The following is a 13,542-nucleotide window of genomic DNA, read 5'->3' on the forward strand; positions in this document are numbered from 1 at the left end:
AGACACTTGTGTGTATATGTGTATGTCTCTATATGAATCCTACAATCATGGTTCTTTTTTAAACAGACAGACACAAAGGGAGTCTTCTAAAACTCCCTTTTATTTTTTCAGAGTATCTGTTCCCTCTTATTTTAATATTTATTTTGGTTTTCCCCACTGTGCACAAATTTATTCTGTGGTCTTTATTTAGTTTTGTTATCTCAAGTTTTTGAGGGTCTGATCTTGATATTTTTGAGTTTCTTTACTCTTGCTCGAGAGTCACAAGACTATTTTTCCTCCTGTGTCTTGCCATTTTAGATGGCGAACCTGTCATCAGAGGACATAATCTGGTGGAATTCTGGGAGACAGCCTGCTTTAGAGTGGTTTATAATTTGACCAATTTGGTGTGAATTTCTTTTCCAGGAGTTTTCTGGGCTACATGTGTAAAGTAGAATGTCAAAAACCACATTAGAGATACAGACAGACTGATAGTTACCAGTTGTTGGGTGATTGGGCAATTGCTCCCTCTGCCAGGCCCAGCCTCCTTTTCATTTGGGTTCATAGATACTTTTTCTTAATTCAGGTTTTTGCTAACATCATAGCCCTCTGAGAATTCTAGCTATATGTAAAAGTGTCATTTCCAACTCCTGTGTTATATCCTGTCCTGCAGGAGCGTTAAAATAATAGTGTCTTCAAACCAAGACACTTCTGAGAGTAAAGAGAGTTAGCATTCTTAATTATGCCACATCACTGGTGTGAACCCGCATGTGTGTCACCTTGTCAAAACCCAAGACCAGCTCACACAGCTGGGTATCCCCTGTCCTGCCACAGACTTCAGTTCTCTCTTTAATTCGGGCCTTAGACCGTTTACCTTGCTTTCTTGCCACACCGGCATTTAAAAGGCTGTATTATATTTTAACTCACATTTCGAAGTACCTGTAGCATGAGAGCTTTTAGGTTATCTGGTCTGTGTAGTAGCAGAATAGTCTGTCTTTAGTCTTAATATTATCTTATCTCCTTGATTAATCTTCAGATATAATATTAGATACATTAAGATAGAAAATTAGAAATAGGGCAGCAGAGAGGAACTGGGGAGGGAGGAAGGGAAAAAGGAAACAGATAGTTATAGCGAGGAAAAGAGAAGGAGTAGAAGAGAGGCTGAGAGATGGGTTGGAAAGAGGAAGATGGAGAGGCAGACCGGGAGATGGAGAGATGGACAGACAGGGAGATGGAGAGACAGACAGACGGGGCAATGGAGAGACAGATAGACAGGGGGAGATGGAGAGTCAGACAAGGAGATGGAGAGTCAGACAGGGTGATGGGGAGTCAGACAGGGTGATGGAGAGACATAGGGCGATGAAAGGCCGACAGGGAGATGGAGAGACAGGGAGAAGACAGGGAGATAGGTAGGGCACTGGAGAGACAGGGAGATGGAGAGACAGACAGGGAGATGGAGAGATAGGGCAATGGAGAGACAGGGAGTTGGAGAGACAGGGAGATGGAGAGACAGGGAGATGGAGAGATGGACAGGCAGGTGGATAAACCAACAGAGGGAAGGAGAGGCAAACAGGGAGATGCAGAGATGGACAGAGAGATGGAGGGACAGACAGACAAACAGAGCAGATGAGTGAGGGCTGGATATGTGTGCACAGAGAGCTGCACACAGATACACATCCATTCAGACAGCAGCCCACTCCCGGATAGACTGCCCTGGAGCCCCACACACGTAGACGTGTGGACACAGGGACACACCCTTGCGAAGACATACACGGAGAGCACCTGCAGGGGCACCAGCGGCTGAAAGAGAGTGAAAATAGGAAACAACTAAATATAAGTGTGTTATAATAGTCCAGAAAATAAACTTGAAGTCAGTGGGAGTAGAAAAGATGGCTTTAGGTGGAATTAACCAGAATTGCATAGCAGCACTTGGCTGCAGCAGCCGTTGCTCTCATGGGAATGCTGATGCGGGCTCCTGGTCTCAGGCTTGCCTGGTGACAGCCTCCTGGAGCAAACCAGCCAGGTCAGCTCCTGATTTCATCCTGTTGACACTAACAAGTGGAAATAATCACTGATTTTGAGGCAGTGACGGACAATAGTAACAACAAAAGAAACAATCTGATTTAAAATTAACAGGCTTTGTTGATTTCATAATTGCCTCCCACATCATAGCCAGATTTGGAAATGTGACTACCTAAAATCGAAATTAGGGGTTTGAGATTTTAACCGTATCAAATATTGCTCAAAAGACAGGAAATAGAACTAGTGATGTCTTCGGAGGGTAACGGTGAGGCTGTATCACAGTTGGCCTCCCAGTTGGAGCTCACTTTCTATATATCTTGAAATTCCAGAACCTATCAAGGAATCACAGGACCCTTGATTCCTTTGGGTCTGCTCACTGACACTGTCTAGACCTGAGTGGACAGCTCATCTTGTGGAGATGATTTATGGGAGTGATTATCAGTTTGGGGCGTGGCAGTGCAGAGAAAGGGGGATGTGAGGGGGAGGGGATGGTTTGACTTTGCAGGCTTGCTTTGGCGCCTCCTCTACATCCAGTGCTGTTTAGGTCTTGCTGTGCTTTTCTGCTTTGCTTTTTACTAGTTTTTCAGACCATTAATGATAGCTAATGATGGCTGCTTTTCTTAGCCACTATCTTATTACCTGGATTCTTTATAATACTGGAAGGTAAACTTGGTGCTGGTTTAAAAGCTGAGATGAGCAATTGTGGATCACTGTTATTGTGACATCTGTGGAAAAGATTGAAGAAAATGAGGTTGCCCGATATAAGAGAATACTGCCGAATTAAACTGTGCCACATGCTGTTCAATTTTTTACTTTTGAATAAAGGCATTGTATTTTACCTTGTGCTCAGCTGACACATGGACTGAAAGCAGTGTGACCGAACATTCAGTTGCCACCTCAGAGTCTGGCAGGAGGCCCTTAGAAAACTGTTCTTTGAATATTTTAATTCAGCTATGTATCTTAATAGGTATCAACATCATAAACAAAAAATAGGCTAAAACTCTGCTTCCTAAATATTAGATTGAAGTCAACTCGGGATTCCATGACATTCCTTAAAACTGCCTTTTCCTCTAAAGCATTACTTCCTCAGAGGTTAATTTATGGATGATCTTGCCATTCTTTTAGGAGATAAGAGACTCTAAGTCAGGGGTATACAACACCAAAGTTTTAAACATCAATTTCAAGCCAGCACGCTTTAGAGAACAGAAATTGTGTAATGAAATTTAACAGTCTTTAATGTCTCTAAGCCTAACATTTATGTATTGAGAGTTTTATTTCTTTAGCCCTGATCTAAGTGCTGTGGCTTAATGTTTTTAATACCCATTATTTCTGGGGCCCCTATTGTGTGGCGGGCATCCTGCCCATTGCACTAGTACATAACTCCTAATCTTCACAGCAGTCCTCGAAGCTAGGTGTTATTAGCCCACTTTATAGACAAGGAAAATGAGATTAGAATAGTATCACCATTTGTCTAAGGCCATAGAGCTAGCAAAAACGAATTCAAATCTGGATCTTTTATATTATAAAATGTGTAATTCTTTTTCTACTGTTTGAGCATCTCTTTGGGGAATGAATGATTCTGAGAACTCCTGGAGAGTCTAAATTCAGCTTTCTGAATGTGGGTTATAGAGTCAGTCTTTATGGGTTTTTCATTCTTTTTGTTTTCTCCTGAAATACTTTATGCCTTCAACCTAGAAGGGTAGGGCTGAAACTTCATCTCTTTCGTTACTTCTGTATCCTCAGTACCTGTAACTCAGCAGTACTTAGTACCTAGTAGATGCTCAGTGATTATTTGTTGAATGAATGAATGAATGAATGAAAACTGTGGCAGAATGGACTAGCTCTGACAACCTCTCAGTATATCCTCGTGACGTCTAATGAAATGCTAATTTATCCTATCACAGTATAATCATGAAGGTAAATGATAGAAATGTCATAGGATGCATTTTGAAGTCAGGTAAATACATGTTTTGTCTCACCATTAATTGACTGTAGCCCTTTAAAAACCAAGAATGCTTTCTTATGACCATGAAATAGGTCATGTAGAATAGGAAAGTTAATGACACAAGTGGTTACTACCTCAAAGTAGTATTTCGATACGAACAGGATTGAACATAATACCTAGCATAGAGTGGAGACTCAATGCATGTTGGTCCATTTAACTGAATTCAACTGAATAGCCTTGCTAGGAAAAAAAAAATATTTATTTTTGACTCGTAAAATTATGAGTCCAGTGCTTTGTTTAAGCTATTTTCTTGTAAGCATGCTATTCTGTGGTCTCCTAGGATTTGGTCACATATTTTATTCTTCATTGTTCCCTAGCTGGTTCTGCACTCTGATGTGTCATGTACTTCATCTTGACTCCCTGAATCAATTGTAAGTTTGGGTGGGATAAACCAGGCCGTACATGTCTCTGCCCCTCCTGGAGGCCGACCACATGCCCGCCTGCCTCGTGGCAGAGCTCTCGGCTTCTGTGTAGTGTAGTCTTTTCTCAGGGATGGAAATGCTCTGGTAGGGCTTCACTCTTTCAGTAAGGCAGTGGTTTCTGTTACATTGACACCCAGAGGAGTAACTATTTAAATTTGTAAGTTCTTCTTCTGGGTGAGTTAGCACATGAGGTACTTCAAGAGCTTGATGGGAGCAGGTAGAAAGAGTCAGAGCTCTCTGCATGCTGCAAAGGCAGGTCTAAGGGAGGCCCAGCTGTGTGAGGTTCCAAGAGGGGCTTCGTGAGGGGTGAGGGATATGTGATTTTGGGGTGGATTAAGGGAGGATCATGTGAATAGTGTTTAGATTATTACTTTAAAAATGAGTGATAAACTGTTAGAGCTGACTTCAGTGAAGTGGTCAGCATACTTTAGCAGTGAAGTGTATTTCATCTGTAATCTCTAATTTTAAGCTCAGTATTCCATGAATTTATTCCTTTTAATTTTTGTCATTGAAAAACATCCTAGAGGTGAACTGAAACCACTACGCTCTTCCAAGTGTGTTCTACCTCATGGTAAACATTGGGGATATCATTTTTCCTGACTCTGCAATGAGATTTTTTTCCTTTATGGCTAAAATTGCACTGTTTGTCGTGCTTGGCTTCAGTGTGAAGTTGGGATGATAAAGCAGGTTCATTTTGCTTGGCTCATGAGAATGGTGGCTTTTCCCTTTTTTTTTTTTGTTCCCCAGAGAGGTGGAGTTGCCGTGGCGGAACACATATTATAATTATAGTTTTCTTCAAGATCTGGCCTGTACTTGCCTCATCTGTGAATTTCACATCAGACACTGGTCTTAAAGTCTCTGAACTCTGCAAGTCACTTCATGTGTGTCACCGCACTGGGGAGCGATGACACCTGGCTTGTCGCCATTAGGGACCACTTGTGGCCCAGGGAGCATTCTTGTCAGACTTAGAGTTATAAGTTGGCTGTGAAGGAAACGTGACAGGCTTTTCTTCGCCTCCCACTTGGTGCTCACCTTTCATAGGGAGAGTGAGAGACATAATTCTGCTGCTTGGCTTCCCCCACAGAAGAACAAGTGGGTCCTTCTGCCTTTCCTCGCTGCAGCCCTCTTGAGGAGGAGTGGAGAGGCACAGGGGCTGCTGGTGGAGGGCAAGGGTGCCTTTGCTCAGGAGTGCCTCTGAGCCGGTCAGTTTTCACCCTCAGTTTCTATGACAGTGGACACTGCCGAGGAGAGTCTCATCTTGGTGACTCTGTGTGAATCTCATCTGAATTCAAGCTTCAGGGCATCTCCTGGGAACACCACTGTGTGTTGGAGAGGCAGTCCAGCCACTCAGAGGGTCAGATCAGTTTTCACAAGTAGTTTTTAAACAAAAGTTTAAAAAAGCAAACCAATAGGCTGGGCACAGTGGCTCACACCTGTAATCCCCCATCACTTTGGGAGGCTGAAGCAGGAGGATCGCTGGAGACCAGCCTGGGCAACATAGTAAGACTCTGTAGCTACAAAAAATAAAAAAATTAGCCAGGCTTGTGGTGCATGCCTGTAGTCTCAGCTCCTCAGGAGGCTGAAGCAGAAGGATCGCTTAAATCCCAGAAATTGAGGCTGCGGGGGGGCCATGATTGCACTACTGCACTCCAGCCTGGGCGACAGAGCAAGACTCCATCTCAAAAACAAAAACCAAAAAACCAACAAAAGTGTTTACAGTGCATAAAACTCAGAAAACAATCACATTATTCAAAGGTAACCAAATTTTGGTATATATTCTCTTAATGTATTTTCTAGGCCTACACATACTTTCCCCCAAAAGGGTATCATACTGCTTTCATCACCTAATGACCTACATAAGTTTCCATGTCAATAAAATATTCTTCATGTGATTTTTAGATGATATGATAGCATTTCACCATCCAAATGATAGTACTGTTATTTACTAGTAAACATGCCCCATTATTGGAAGCTGTCCCTTAGAATCTGTGACATCCCTATTAACAACTTCGAGGGCTTGTAAACATAACAGCATAGAACCCCAGTCTCCAGGCAGTCAGGGGATTGTCCTCCAGGACATTCTTGGACTTAGGAGCAGGATCTCAATTCTCCAAGAAATGACAGTCTCGTGTTATTTTGATTCCAAACAGGAAAGCTTTACGTTTTTTGATTGTGGTGTTCCACAAACTCCTACTGATATATTTTAATAATAAAAGTGGGTCTTAAAGAAAACTGGTCTGGTAGATGAGTCTCAGTTGGGCATTAAGGGAATAAGGTAGTAGTCGCTAGTCCAGATGCTGTCTGAGGCCAAGGATCGATTTTCTGGTGTCACCTTGCTGGCATGTGGGAACTGCATATGTGTTGTGTTCCCAGTGATGCTTTTCTAGGGGACTATGTGTTAAGATTCTGGGACATTAAAAGCATCCATCATGGTTAGGATTTTATATTTGCCCTCATTTTGATATGCAGAAGCCCTCAAAACATTTAGTAGCACATTTGTTATTTAACCCCTTTTATATCCTAGTTGAGCAGGAAAACTCCTTGCAGAGTCATTTTCACCATGAAATTTCTTGACTAACTGTAGTTCAAATTGAAGCAAATTCGAAAAATTCAGTGTCTCTTCCACCCGTCTTTCTCCTTCCATCAAAACTCCTTAATACCTTTTAACTCTGAAATTATTGTGTAATGTTAATAGAAGTTATATAATACAAGAAGGACCAGATAATTGAAGTAGCATCTGTTTAAGATTCAGATGTTTCTTTAATCAGGTACTCAGGGAGAAGTTAGGAACTGGCCCAGTAGCCATTGGCTGATGTAGGAAAAAGTCACCACGCTTCAGAAGTTTGCTGAGAATAAATCTCTTTGTGGATAAGTGATTAGGTGTTACCTCCAGTGTGTATTTATTTGACCATCCTTGTCTTTCTTTCACTTTATCTTTGATTGATTAGCTATTAAGGCTAAGGATAGCGCCATCTGTTTTCGTTAGTGTTGATTAGGTTTCTCTGCAAATTTTTGGAAGTAATTGAACCCAAAAAGTTTTCTTCTGACTCTAAGTTGATTTGAAGATCATTCTGGCTTTCCAGTAATTTTGATCTTTGTTTCCTCCCCTAACTTAATTCTTCTGTTTTGCTTATTTTCTATGGGATCAGTTTAAAAAAAAAGGAAAAACTCTTCTGTGATGGCATTCTAAGTTGTTTGTACCATCCTGACAAGTTGTAGACCTTGGAGATTGTTCTAAGAGTTCTAAGATTGCAAAATCAAATGCTTGTGAAAACCTGCCAGTAAAGCAGAGAGGGGTGGTCACTGGGGAGCTGGAGTCTTGTGTCCCATAAGGGACACAGCCACTGTGAAGGGGTCACAGCTGCTTGGCTTTAGCCGATCGTGACCATTGGGGTAGAGGCAGGGTGTTGCCAAACGATCTGATTTCTCAAGGGAAGCTGGAATTAGCGGGGGGTGTGTGTGTGTGTGTGTGTGTGTGTGTGTGTGTGTGTGTGTGTGTGATGTGTGATGTGTTTGAAATCTCTTTTATATGTTGTCTTAAATGTTTCTTAAAAAGTAGGAATCAAACAAAACATGTCTAGGGCCCAGATTAGGTCTACAAATGGCCGATTTGTAGCTTTTGCTCTAAGGAATAAGTTTTGCTTTTTCAGAAAATAATTAAGCAGGGTATGTGGATGCTGACTCGCCCTAATGAGTTGAGATATTCCTATTTTAATCACCTTGAATAAGGAACTACAACATACTTGACTGTAATGTTTAGATGAATCTGTTGTAGCACATAACTCTCTTTAATCACATGCTATAACTCTGTCCTGCTATTTTATAATATAGGGTGCAGAGCAGAATTTTTTCAGAAGAAAGTGGAGTTTTTCTTAGGCTAATAGGTGTCTAGCCAACTGTCTACTTTTATGTATGACTTTCAGATTTCTAAATAGCAGTATTCTGAATTGAACCAAAAGAATCTATTAACATAATAGCTATAGGTTTCCAGAATCCTTGAATGTATTAGCAATTTAAAGTTGGAAAAGAATTGAGTCAATCTTGGTTCCTCTTAGTTATCAGATGGTTTATTCATATAATTTCTTTTCCTTTCTTTAAAGATTTGAACATGGAATTCAATCCTTCAGATCATCCTCGGGCCAGCACAATATTCCTCAGTAAATCTCAGACAGACGGTAGGTCCTTAATTTATGCTTCTTTTTTAAAAAAAGGCTCATGTTGGTACTTCGCCTACTTTTGATTTCTCACTAGATTTAATTTTCAATATGAAATAGAGTCCCTTTAGTGACTCACACATATACTGTTTAATGGTAGTTCTTTGGGGATTTTTTTCTTTTGCAGTGTTTTTAGAATTTCCTATTTGAAGCATCTATCCTCATTTTGTCAATCAGCTGTATTATTTCTACATACATTGTGTCATGAGAGTTTCTACCCTAAGAGTCAGAAATTTTCCTTTTAGAATTGATATTTGCATAATTTCTCACAAGATCAGAAGTATTTGTTAATTTAGACAGTGTGTAAAAGAAAGCAAAATATAATCCTTAAATAAAAGTACCACTAACTAGCTCTGTTGTGTCAGTTGAGAGCTGAATTGAACCCGTACACTAGGTGCAGATGTTTTCTTCTCTTTTTTTTTTTTTTTGCCACCTCTATAATAATAACAACCATATCTAAGTTTATTCTTATAGATCGTACAATCTTTGTGGTTCATCCCACAATCTTTGTGGTTCATCCCAAGTGTGTGTGGAATTTCTCCTAGGGATTTTCTCTCTTTTCAGCCCCTTCCCTGGGCCTTGGCTGCAAAAGAGAGAAAAGATAAAACTTACACAATGTGGCAAACACACATCTTCATTGGATTCCTATAGAAAAAGGTGGCAGGAGAAACTTGTTAAATGATGACATCGTGACCAGGATATTACTTTAGGATGCTGGAGTCCTGCATGATTCTATCCCGAACTTTTTGGGCAATTGCTAAGCTTTAATTCAGAGAAGATCCTAAATGGACCAGAAAATAACCAAACATGTTTAAGATAGTAAGTTCATATATGAGAATTGATAACACTTCAGTAACAGATAACAATTTTGGCAAGGTATAGTGCTGATTTAATATTATTGGGAATCTTTGGTTAAGCAAGACACTGACTTGATTTGAAAGAGTTTGATGTGTTTATGAAAAGTAAACATTTCCAAGAATAAATTAGTATAGCATCAAGTATTTAGGTTGGTCCAAAAGTAATTTCGGTTTTTGCCGTTAAAAGTAATGGCAATACTGAAGTAAGTTTTCGGTGTGCTGGATGCAAAAGAAACATTTTTTTTCCTCTGGTGAAGCAGGAAGCCATTGGGAGGGGTGGGATAATACAGAGGAAGGAGAGTGGCAGTGAAGATGGGTGTTTAGAACCATGAAAAATGAGGGTCAAAACCAAGTTTTGCAGACACTTACTGATAGTACTATAAAAACAAGAAACAAAGTTGGCTTACTTTCAGGTTTCATTTTTGCTTCTTGTGAACTCAGGGTGCAGACCAACTTCATTCAGAAGATGTGCTAACAAGATTCCCATGAAATTGCATTAGAGCTTCTAAGTGGATTTCCCAAATCTTGGTTGTCCTGGTAGAAGGAAACTTGACCTAAGTCAGGGTTGTTCCATACTTAGCTTAGGGAACTCTGTCTTCCCTCGTCACCTTTGCACTAGATATCTTTCCCTTTCCTCTTCTGGGACATCAGGGCATCAATTACTCTGACCTCTCTGTTTATTGCTTCAGTTTCTTTTTAAATGCTGGATCTTTCTACTCAACATGTAAACATACATGAGTCTCACAGAAAAAGGGAAAATAACCAATATCTCTCTTTAGGTGAAAGCTTCTACGCCATTTCTACCTCTCTCCCTGTCCACTCTCCCATTGGGAACTTCCTCTTACCCCTGCCATTCTATGGAGCATTGCAGTAGAGTGACCTAAGGACATTTTCTCTTCTTGGGCTATTGCCCACATATGTGGCACTTGCTGTCGCCAAGAATTCCGTGCTTTTAAAAAACTTTTTGGCCTTCTGTTTTCAAATGGGCAAGTTGCTGAAATTAAGTGCCTCTAATGAACAATTGCTTTATAAATAATTAGAAAAAAATCAATTTTAAAAATAGATTTGGTAACTTTAATGAATTAATTATTTGGTGACATGATAATCAGAGAATGGGCTACTTGGTGAATTGGCTTTTGGCAAATTGGTCCTGAGAAATCCTGCCCTTCTGAAAGCTCCTTCTGAGACATCTTCATAAACTTCTATTTGTCCCTCTAATGTAGTATTTCCCAGGGTCTCTCCTTTACCCTCTTACCTTTTTGATTTGCACACAGTTCCTCATGGCATTTGTGTTAACTGTCATGTCTAACCATATTTTTCTCTGTACCGTTCAAAATGCATGTATTCAACTGCCTGCTGGACATCTTTCCAGTGAAGGCTGTAGGTTCCCCTGACTCAGTATGTCCCAGACAGAACTTAAGAATTCCAGTTGAGTTTCTGCATTGTCTACCCTGCCCAGGTCCCTAAGCCAAGGAGGGCTTTGGATTTTCCTAGACTCTCCTCTTCTGAGAGGCGGGCGGCGGTGCTGGAGATACATTTCTTCCCAGCTCCAGGTTCAGTGACATCGTATTGGTGGCATGAAATAGCCATAGTCAGAGTATTTACACCATGGAAATTGGCGAATGCTACAAATCAGAGCGTTTTTAAAACACATGACTGTTAAACATTTACTAGCACACCATTGCATCCAGGCATTCCAAGGTGTACTCAGTTTCATCTCTTACCCAGCCTTGAACCTGACCACTATTTCCTATTGCAGTTGCTGCCACCTTAGTTCAGACTCAATTCCCCACCTGTGTTACTGCAGCAGTCTCTAGACTGGGCTCCCCTCCCCTTGACCTCATCCCTCTCTAGTCCTGGGTCTGTGCTGCCGCTAGCTAACAGGACTTCCCATGAATCAGATATGATTGTGCCACTGGCTTCCTTAACCTTTCTTAAGGGCTTCCCAGTTGCTTTAGAGTTAAATTTCAAACATCTTAGCATGGAATATGAGGCCCATCATGATCCAGCCTCTGCCTTCCTTCCCAGCAACTTCTTCTCTTCTTTGTGTACTTCTGAGCTTCTGCCATACTGAAATCACTTGCTTCCTCAAGTCTGCCACTTGCCTTACACATGTATTTCTCCTCCCCTTTTTCACACAGCTGATTTCTTCTGTCCTCCAGGCTCCTCCTGCTGTTACTTCCTCCTTGAGGGTCTCTTTGACCCATCAGGCTGGGTTGAGTGGACCCTTGGTGAGCTCCCATAGGAGTAGCCTGTGAATCTTTCTTCATCGTCAGAACCGTACTGTGGAATTTAAAACAACCTTTTTGTCTTTGCCACCCGCTGGCCCCTAGAGGAAAAGGCATGTGATACTGGATGTCAGTATTCCTTGTGCCAACCTGACTGGTTGAAAGAAGGAAGATGACAAAACCCGGAAACATTCTTGATTTGATTGTGATAATTCGTCACTTGGATAAACTTATATTTCCATTACAGGACCACAGCTGTGGATCTTCTACTGTATTTTTTTTTTCTAATTGGAAGAAATGTAGTCTGAGACAATAATGCATACTTCTGGTAGAGTCCTTTCTTTTGAATCTGGTGATCTCTTTCCTTCATTCAGGTTGATGTACTTCGACAGTAGTTTAGATTCGATTTGTGGATAGGAAGCCATGGTTGGGATGAGGACAGTCATGTTAGGGCAGCTGTTGCTTGGACCACAGACATGCAGCTCCTGGGTCTTGACAGCTCTGTGTTTCTGCAGACCCCACATTCTCTTTCCCCTCAGCACTTTATGATCTGACAAACAAGTTGTCGGCCATGCATCCCACCTCCCAGCTGTTCACTAGACTGATTTAGATGGCACCTGCATGATGTCATCAGAGTTTTCGTGATTGCTGAATTCCTTTTCCTTCTGGATATCCAAGAGATTTAGGCTGGACATGGAACTTTTTTCTTGTTCCAAGCAGGAGAATAGAAACTCCAACAGATTGAGTAAGTAGCCTGCTCATCAGACCCCTCCAGAGGCTGAAGGTAAGGGTATTTTATTCAAAACCAGAGTGACTGCTTTCTTTCTTCACACAAAGAGGATGGCATTGCAGACTTTGTACAGGAGCCGTTCAGCAAAGAAGGGACCAAGAGTTCCTCCTGGGGGTAGAGAAGTTTGCCAGGCCAGAGAGAAGTTTGAGGCCTGCCACGGTTTTTCATGCTACTCTCATTACTTGTGGGGAAGAATTGTAGTTCCTCGTGTCTTTTCCTTTTCTGTACTTATTTTAGTTAATCATTTTCAAAGATGTGAGAGCTTAATATTCTTAAATAATATGAGAAAGCAGCCAAGCCACATCTTTTTCCTTTTAATTAGTATGATTTTTAGAGATTTATTGTCTTAACAAAGAATTTGGAGGAAAAAACCCTAAGTGTGCGAAATCTATGTTTCTTAGGAGTCCCTTGAAATAATTAAAGGAATAAAAACTGTCCGTCCCTTGAGTGACTTGAAGCCAAAGTAGAAACATTAAAATCCAGGAATAGAAATATGTCATAGTTTTTGTTGCACAACCTTTTAGAAATACAGAAATTGAAAAAATATTCTGTGGCTGTCCTCATTGGAGTGGTGTTTTGGTTCCTGGGCAGTGTTGAACTTTTGCATGGTGAAACAACCGCCCTTTTTGTTCTCCTTTTATCTAGCATTTGGGAGCAACTTTCCGCTTCCCTGTCGGAATCACTTGCCTCTGAGCGCTGTGATGACCTTGCTTTCCCCACCTCACTTGCATTCCCAGCTGTCTTTAGCTCCTTTGTGTGTGCAGATGCTGGGATGCCCCTTTCTCTAGCTGCCCTTAGTTGCTTGGTGTGTCTCCTTCAGGGCATGTCAAGTGCCGTGGGGAAGACCTAAGCATACACCAGTGATTTTCATGCTTTGTTCCTTTGCTTACATACCATGGAAAACAATTTTGAAAAACTGAACTCCCTCAAGCATTTTTATGTTGACCTTAAAATTTTTTTACCTTATCAAAGCACATAATTTCTGATGTATTATAAACGTTGATATTTTAAAATAAACTGTCTTTCTT

The 13,542-nt window shown here is 41.0% G+C and overlaps 1 protein-coding gene across 5 annotated transcripts in view; it reads left to right on the forward strand.

Annotated features, from left to right (window-relative positions):
- CCNY (cyclin Y) overlaps positions 1 to 13,542 on the forward strand; it is a 326,866-nt gene that overhangs the window by 232,362 nt on the left and 80,962 nt on the right. For 4 of the 5 annotated variants that reach the window (XM_011995142.1, XM_011995141.1, XM_011995143.1 and 1 more), the window contains one exon: positions 8,526 to 8,600. The exons of the other annotated variant lie outside the window; for it this stretch is intronic. In XM_011995142.1, the coding sequence (XP_011850532.1) occupies positions 8,534 to 8,600 (67 nt within the window). In that variant the 5' untranslated portion in view covers positions 8,526 to 8,533. The remainder of the gene's footprint in view (positions 1 to 8,525; positions 8,601 to 13,542) is intronic. 5 annotated transcript variants of the gene reach the window in all.

Source organism: Mandrillus leucophaeus, unplaced genomic scaffold (genome assembly GCF_000951045.1).
Source record: "Mandrillus leucophaeus isolate KB7577 unplaced genomic scaffold, Mleu.le_1.0 Scaffold474, whole genome shotgun sequence".
NCBI classification, from domain to species: domain Eukaryota; kingdom Metazoa; phylum Chordata; class Mammalia; order Primates; family Cercopithecidae; genus Mandrillus; species Mandrillus leucophaeus.